The sequence below is a fragment of the Linderina pennispora genome, assembly GCF_002104995.1.
Source record: "Linderina pennispora strain ATCC 12442 chromosome Unknown DL89scaffold_43, whole genome shotgun sequence".
In the NCBI taxonomy this organism is placed as follows: domain Eukaryota; kingdom Fungi; phylum Kickxellomycota; class Kickxellomycetes; order Kickxellales; family Kickxellaceae; genus Linderina; species Linderina pennispora.
The window spans coordinates 33741-42624 of NW_024468291.1; the positions used below are offsets into that span (position 1 = coordinate 33741).

General features: G+C 46.7%; 1 protein-coding gene across 1 annotated transcript; it reads left to right on the top strand.

Annotated features, from left to right (window-relative positions):
* The first annotated feature begins 1657 nt into the window (after positions 1–1657).
* DL89DRAFT_271353 (uncharacterized protein) lies at positions 1658–3430 on the top strand. The gene has a single exon (XM_040888917.1). The coding sequence runs from the start codon at positions 1795–1797 to the stop codon at positions 3343–3345; it is 1551 nt and encodes a 516-aa protein (XP_040739485.1). The 5' UTR covers positions 1658–1794; the 3' UTR covers positions 3346–3430.
* Positions 3431–8884: the final 5454 nt, after the last annotated feature.

Consider the following 8884-nt stretch of genomic DNA (forward strand, 5'->3'; position numbering starts at 1 on the left):
TCAAATGCTGCAGGAATCCGTGTTGACAGCTAACTGTTTTTAGTAGTCATATTCCCCCAAAAATAAAGACATGGAGAAGAAAAAGGTGATCGCTGGTCGATGTGAGCCTCGCATATATACGATACGGAACTCGCAATGATACAGGTGCACGATTCAACACTGACTATAATAGTGGGCAGATTCCATGAGGCAATTGTACATTTGCTTGCAACGAATCTAGTACACATAATCGCATTGATTCTATGGGTGAAGGTGGACGGGCTGCATTCGCCGACGTCACAAACCTCATGTGCCCAGCTGTCAATTTGGACAAGCTGGGGATGAAGCACCTGTCGCTGTCTGCATCTGTCTGCACACGGGGTCTGTTGTCGGATGTTTCCATTGAAGAATTTGTCCACTTGTCTCTAGCAATTGCGAATACATGCCCGCTGCCTTCTGTCGGAACACGACCAGGATATTTTGGCCAGGCTTTGCTGCTGTGGCATAGCTGGCAGCCCCATCCCCTTTGCACACCGAGATCGACACTGCATTGTCGACCATGGTGAACATTGGAGAGGTCGACGTTCGTCATCCTGGGCACAGTTTCTGTAGCTGGATGTTGGCTTGTCTGGCTATCGCTGCTTTGTTTTCCGCCAGGAAATGTCCTCTTGCTTGCAGTTATGTCTGGCAAAAGGAGTGATATGCCAAGGATGAGCCATACGAAAAGAGCTCTGATTATTTAGCTGTGTGCTCTGTTTGGTGGTTGAGCGACAGGGTTCATGACAATCACCCCTGAGTATTTAGAGTCTATACTAGTCAACATTACAGATGGCGAGATGTTCAGCCCTAGACCTGTATTTTCCTACGAGCCGCTTGCTTAAGGCGAGTCATTCCCGAACATTAAGCGGCTGCCGGATGGCCAAGCCATTACAAAATGTGAACAATGCTCTGTCATCGGGCTATATGCAGCACTGAAATAGACAGCGCCAAAACAGCAAAGACACATGGGTGGTAGGCTGTGCCAAAAATGGACAGGCGATTCCCAAAGCCGAGAACGCCGAGAAAAATCAATTAAAGTATGGTGTTCATGAATGAATGTGTTCCTGTCAGGGCAACCTGGGCCAGCGAGTGCGAGAGTGAGAGGGCGGAGAAGCAACATAGGGGATGGCATGCATCGCCCACTTGCAGGATGTCACCCATTGTCCCAGCAGCCATGGCTCGCCAATCCCTCCCTTTAAACCAGTTTTCATGTCTTGTGAGCATCACCACGCCCACCAACATGCAAGTTGGGAAATGGATTCTGGCATGCTGGCCGTGTTTGCGACTACTTGTGGAATAAATTGGGTGGCAGTATAGGTGATGCCCACTTTTCATAATGAGACAAAAACCTGCGTATTTTGTGTGAAGGTACCCAGCAATCCTCTATTTCAAACTTCAGGGATAAATAGGCAACCAACGGGCAACAGGGCCTTTTTCTTCACAACACTTTTCTTCGCAACCTTTTTTGCAACATCTTAGTAAGCATACCTCACCCATTTTACACCAGAACAAAACAATTTGCCAGCTAAATACCATGAACATCAGCAAGCTGGCGAGCGCGAACAGTCTCCCACCAGACATCCTCATGCCTATTCTGTCGCTGCTTGCAGAAGAGAAATTCACCAAAACTCCAGGCGGCAGCGGATACCGCTGGCTGCAGTCTATGGCGGCCCTCAATAGCAACTTCTACGGGGCTGTCCAGCAGCTACTCTACAAGACAGTCTATATCACACGTACCCCTCAGTACGACCCGAGTGTCACTCCACAACAAAAGTGATGAACCACAACTGGTATTCCAACATACCTGAATGTCTGCGTGCTGGCAAGGCAGAGGAGACGCGATGCCTTCAAATCGTTATGCGGGATGCTGTTCAGTGCCCACTCGGGCTGCTGGAGATCCTGCAGCAGCTCCAGTTCGATTTGGCCGTGTGGAACTCGGTTGAAACTATCGAGGTGTATGGACTCGGGTTCTTCGCTGGTAGTACTCTTCAGTCACCTGATGAACAGCGCGCGATGATCCGTGACACATGCCTCTTCTTCAGAACCCATCTGCCGAACGTCAGATCTCTGATGTTTCGCGAGCTGACTGGAGAATGGGCAGCACGCGACGCTGATGGTGATATGATTTTTGAGCCTCTTGGGCTGTACTCAGAGCTGCAGCTCCAGTACCTGGCACAGGCTACGGATGTAGAGCTCATGCCGCCGTTCCCAGAGGGGGACTATCCAGCGCTTGGTGACAACACCCGGAACCTCATTATGCACTTTAATGTTCTGGATCCTCGAACCCCAGTGACAGTGCTGCCTCTGCGTGCCGAAAATCAGGAGTCGCTGATAATCACAGATATTGATGAAGATCTGACATGGGAAAAGTTTGACCCCGACATGACCGGCGTGGTCAATTTCAGCAATCTCACATCTCTGGACCTCAGCTTTTCAGCTGAGCTTGAAGGACTGGTGCCATATCTACTACAAGACGTTGAGGTACACTTTCCAAGACTTAGGGATCTATCGGTCAAGGATTCTACGCAGATCTATACTGATTTTTACACTCTGTTTGGCTCGCCAGTGCTTTCTACGGTACGGATTGCGGAGGACTACAGAGAGCTTCATCGTGTAAGCACAAACGTAATCCTACACGCCAAATCGGTGACTATTGTCGCCGGTATCCCCTACGGACACAGGCCTGCCAAGCCGATTAAGGAGGAAGTCGCGCATTTGCTCACTGCTGACTCTGACGTCGAGGAACTGTACTTTATTGGTGCGCGTTATGCAGTGCCTGAAGACATTCGCCTATTTAACCTCCGCATCTTTTACATCACGTTACATACAGTCACGATTGACGATATCGTGGACATTCTGTGGATGTTGCCTCGCTTGCAGCACCTACGAATCTGGTGCAACTCCATGAGCCACATGGATGCTAGTATTTACCCGATCAATATCCAGCGTGCTATGCCAGCTGCCGTGCAAAGGTTCATTATGCCAGCCATCACCCCCAAAACAACCACCATTGCTTCGACTAGCATTGTTTGGACAAATTACCCTTCAGCTAGCAACAACAGTTACAGCAGGCTCCTACCAATAAGGGGAAGACACATTGACACCAGCACTGGCCCTGTCTATCCCATCCCTCCATCCTGTGAGTTGCTCAAGTTTGAACTTCTTTCAGAAAAGTTTTTCGATAGGATTGCGATCCGCGACTTTGTTGACTGTGTGCCGACACTATTCTCGGTCACAGTAAACGATGCCCACCATGAGGAACTTGCAAGACACTTTGCTGGCAGGAGAGGGATTGAAATTTGCTCATTTGCACCCGCACTTCGCTGAGCTAATTAAATAATATTGTTTGAATTTAATACCAATACATTTGATATTGGTGGTCGTGCCCGTGTATGCCACCACCTATTGAGTAGGTCTATCGTTGCAGCTTATGAGGCTCAGAGACAAATGTCTACGCTTGTAGAACAGATACTTGTGCAGAGTTTCAAGTGTATTCATGTTTCTTTTTTTGCGAATTTTCATATAAACAGCGCTTGGCGTAATACAATACGTGGGATAACAATGCATACTTGCACTATATCAGACATGTCATTTTAACAAGAGACAGCTTGCACACCTGTTGGGTCAGCCCAAGAATTAGAGACCCACAGGCGCGGACTTCATCTCCACAGGGAGTAAGAGGCCCGAGGAGCCTTCGTTCTACCTCGGTATTGCCGCTAGCAGAGAGAGCAGGTAATTGTCTTCATCACAACACCTTTTGCCATGAATCCACCACTAAATGCAGCTGTGTCCCCAGTCCCGCAAGCTCATAAAAAACAATTTTCTCTTATAGCATGAATAATGGTAGCAAATAGAGTATGCTGCATTCGTTAATAAAGAGTATTATTAAGGCATAGGAAGGAATACTTTTGGCAGTGGAGTGTAGCGTAGATGAGTCAAACAGTTTAAATAGAGGTTCAGAAGTATAAGGGATGAAGTTGGCATTTATCATTACTCCTTGCAATTCCAAGCAATTTTTCTCCGCCGATACACATATTTTGAACATCCGCCTATCATGACTTCAGTAGACTCGCTGTATACCTTCCGCCTCTATTCAAAACCAATGGCTAAAGTAGGTTCACGCAAACCAGATCCCATTGAATACAACACTTGGTGTTAAGGAGCTTCAATTCCCAACTACAAGTAATATATCTGTTACCAACGACATTTACAGCCGTCTCTCATCCGGCTACGCGTTGACTAGTGTGAGTGTTAACTCTATATTTGTGTTAGCATTGCACTTTTAGCAGTGTTATTTGAGAATAAAGATTGTTAGTATGCCTGAACTCAATACCAAATTACTGCAGTCTTCGGAAATTTCCAATTGCCTATATATCTTTTTCTACGACTGCCATAGGCATGAAAGTTTGGCAAGGACAAAAGTGCCTAATAGGATATCTATTGCCTCAATATTAGCCCAAGTAGTGGGAGCTCATTGATATTCAGCTTAGTCTAAAAGAATAGAGTGCGCTCTGTAAAGACTTGTTAGATGGCCATCCACAGAAGATAATGAATTTTATGAAATAGCCTCCTTGTATTCAATATTGGTAGCCCATGAAGTTCTGCAGCATTTATATGATATATTCAAAGTAGCACTTAACTACAGTTGAAACATGCTGACTGCATTGGTGGTACGCTCACTAAGCAACTTCAAGTAGTTAGATAATATCATGGTATAACTGCACAAGCTGCTGGTGGCCAATGTTAAAGTAAGAGCTGACAGACATGATAATAAAAAAATTTAACGTCAGCATATACTGTGAGTTTTTGAAGAAGGATGCGCTGGACGGTTGAGTTTTTGAGCCAATTTAACGAGCAGCGTCAAATGAAGAGAACAATCTCTGAAACGACAATGTGTACGTGCACTATACTACTCATGACGGAAGGAGAAGATAAATGCATTGAAGGAAGCTGCATTGTAGGGGCACTTGGTGAAAAGTGCTTGATTGTTGGGTGCGGAGTGTGGATGGGCCAAAAGTGTATATGGAGACGCGGAGATACAGGGAATAAAGATGGCATTTCATGTCTCCCACCAACATCATCGTAAACATTTTTTCTTTGCCAATACGCTTCCCCTCCCCCGGGAATCCGCCTACCATAGTCTCAAATGGCTCATTGCACATGTTTTGTCTCAAATCCGAGCCAATGGAGAAATTGAGCTCTTCTGGAAGTGGGTTATAGAATGAATAGTTCTAAGATTAAGAAGACAGGCACTATGCATGTCTGAGCTGGGATTGTCATCAACAAGCAGTCGCTCTTTACGTCTGCATCATCCTGGCCCTGGTCTGTCACGCAACTTGTCGAATGTGTAATTCTACAAAGGTCACTGAAATACAGGCTAAGAATGCCACTGGACATGTCAGCATCTGCCTCATAAACTTGACACAGCGCAACTGGTGTTCCGTGTCATTGGGTAGAGACTTGGAAATCTGGTAGACATTACATGAGCTGCCAGAATTTCAGCGATAGAGCGATGCAAACACCGACTGGTGGTACATTGGGCGCATTCTCAGAATGACTCGACGTCATAGGCTGGATCAGTGATAAAACGCACGAGTGCGGTCAGCCTTGTCCAGAATCCTGATGATAAGCGCGTTGAGCCCCTTGAACAGTTGCTCTCTATCACAGAAGTGACACACACCATGTTTGTCTGGCTTCAATGCAAAGTCGACAATTCGACGAATCTGTTCTTCAAGCAATGTGCTCATTATGCTCTGTACTACTGCCAGCGCCAGACGAGGGTAGGAAAAGAGCTCAAAAAGAACGTTACTCGTCAACTTGGCAATGTGGTGCAGAGCCAGCTGAGATGGTGATGGGATGGATGCGTCAATAGCCATAGCTGTATATGACCAGCAAATCTGCATCGCCATGCCTGATGAGTGGTCCAGCAAGTCTACAATAGTCTGCAGTCTCTTGATGGCCATCCCTGTCGCCTTTGGATTATCCCCGCCTAGGTCCGTGATAACCCCTTCAATCTACTGCTCAGATTCGGGCTCGCTCTTTGATGCAAAATCAATTTGGTGACAGTACTGCGGCATTCCCGGGCCTTATACTGCGAATGACATCGGACGACCAACACCAAATACCGCATATTTACTGGTTGCCGAGTCATTGTAACCTGTACGCTAAGCGGGAGGACGGAACAGTGACGAAGTTGTTGACCCAACAGGCCCGACCAGTACTGCTAGGATCTCCCTAATTCTCCCCGGTACGCGGCTGGCCGCTTTGCTACAGTTCAAAACTAGACCGGGTTGGTATCCTGTGATAGCCCCCGAGTTCTGCGGCACATTCAGGCTATCGAAATCAAAGGTGGGCACTAGACGCGAAGAATAGCTACCCATTGAACAAAAAAATAGGAGCACACAGTGGGTGCAGAAAGGACGTAGCACAGATATGCGATGGAATGCATGTAAGCATAAATGGAAATGGGTGCCCAATTGACGCACTGCAAGACTACACCAGAGAATACGCTGCTGACAACCCCATCTCATCTCCACGCATGGCTTGTATACAATAAAACAACTATTGCTGATAACCATCAGGATCGAATGCGTAGTTACGAGCTATGTAGACAAAGCTGATCTGAAAAGCTGACAGGAGAAAAGGGAGAGTGCCCAGTTGGCTTGGAGTCTGGCTTTATGTGGGCTGGTCATCGGTATGGTGGTGCAAGAGTGGTCTCGCATTCTAGTGTCAACAGGTCCGAATGTCGATAGCAAAGAGCGCAATAAGGTGATCCAGGATTTGATTGGCAGCTTCCTTGAGTGCAAGATAACCAACGACAGCGGTAATTCCAATGCACAAGCTGCGGAGTACAGGGTGTTGACATTCGGGCAACCCTATGCCCTTCGTCACCATGTGCAGATCCAAATCCCCACCTGTATAAACACTGGGCCAGAACGGCCCCATCCTCCCTTTTTTCTCCTCAGCAAATTTCCATATTATTCATTCCATAAAGCTCATAACTACTGGACTCTCTGAAGGTTAACACAGGGAACACCGCCAAGAATCATAGCTCGGAAGAAGGGAAAACAGGCTTCAATCCAGGTAGCTTTCTGTAGTTGTACATGCATAGCCAGCTGGATATTTTCTTTCTGAATCATGGGATATGGCTGCTGTTCAATACCATCCAGAACAACTAAAATTGGCACAGGCTATGCAAAATGTATCTTTAAATAGGTATGCACGAAGATATTGCCAATACAGATTTTACAATGAGAACAGTTCTGTGTTGGCCTTTGTAGACAGCAACTCTAGATCCTGTTTATGAGTGCATATCATATGCAACATGGTGATAATCCACAATGAGAACTAAAAATAGCTGGGGTTTAAATCGGCAATGCTACCGTGAGACAAACTTGCCAGTAGGGACTTGCTAGAATCTTGTGAAGGAGTCTGAGCTCTTGCTGACCAAGAACTTATCTAAAAATAGCTTTTATGAACTATTGCTATTTAAGCTGAGATTCCTGTGCTTGCCTGCCACAGCTTCTACATTATCAAGTAAAACTTGTGTTCATCGACTATTGTTACTTTGTAAAAATGCTTCTACAAACCCTTGCTATTGGCACAGTTGCTCTCCTTGTGGCTGCCCTTCCTTCATCTCCATTCGACAGGCGCGCAAGCATCTCAGTAACAAGCACGGACAACCTTGTCAAGTATGCCAACTACGCCGATGCCGCATATGCTGATGTCAAAGTCGATACATGGAGCTGCAGTGGTGCATGCAAAACAAATGCAACCGCTGGCACCACTGTGTACGCAACGTGGAACTACCCAAAGGTAGCCAGTACAGGCTACATGGCATACAATCACAAAAACGAGGAAATCATTGTCGCATACCGCGGCACCAAAACGCCTCAGGGCTGGATCACCAACGTCAAATACTTCAAGGACGATTGGCCATCGGGCGTGGAGGACTCCGAGGTACACCAGGGGTTCCTAAAGGCATACAAAGCGTCACAGTCGTTCGTAAGCAAGTCGCTGAGCGCGCTGACAGAGTCACTGCCTACGTATAAGATCATCTTTGTCGGGCATTCTTTGGGTGGTGCGCTTGCTTCGCTGAATGCTGCTGATGTCGCACAGAATGCCCCAAGCAGAGCCAAGCAGATGCAGCTGTTCACATACGGTCAGCCGCGAGTTGGCAACAAGGAGTTCGCTACATGGATGAGCAATCGCGGCTTCCCGATATACCGTGTCACCTACAAGCAGGATATCGTGCCCCATCTCCCTCCTCAGCTTTTCGGATTCAAGCATTTCAACCAAGAAGTGTGGTACCAGCTATCGGGTGAGCCCAAGTGGTGTGGCAGTACCACTGAGAACAAACAGTGCCAGAATAGTGTCGATGCTGACGATTACAGCACAGACGACCATTCCAAATATCCTGGTCTGTAGACTGTTAATATATGCAACTACCATATCAAAACTCCAGTATCCGCATACCCTGGTCCTGCACTTGAACCATGGTGAATTTGCGAGCGCAAAAATGCGTAGATTCATGGGCATGCTGCTTACAATATTTGGTCCTTTTTATTTTCAAATATTGCTTTGGACAATGAGTCGGAAGCGGAGTCTAGTGTACAAAACATGTGGCGCTGCCTCCTGAATATACACACAGACGCTCCTTCAATTGCGCCACCTGCTTGAGATCAATGAGGCATTTGCATATTTTGGTGCCAAGCCAGTCCCTCAAATGAGTAAATTAAGCCCAGCCAGCCCTTGCTACTAGCAGCATGGGCTTGTGATATTTGTGGAATATAAATACAATAGCCTCCTGGTGATACATTCTCTTTCAGTCATCGGCCTTTTGCTTGCACCTTCGCCATATCTTTAC

Coding starts and splice junctions, on each gene's coding strand:
- DL89DRAFT_271353 (XM_040888917.1), top strand. CDS start 1,795: ATGAACCACAACTGGTATTCCAACATACCTGAATGTCTGCGTGCTGGC.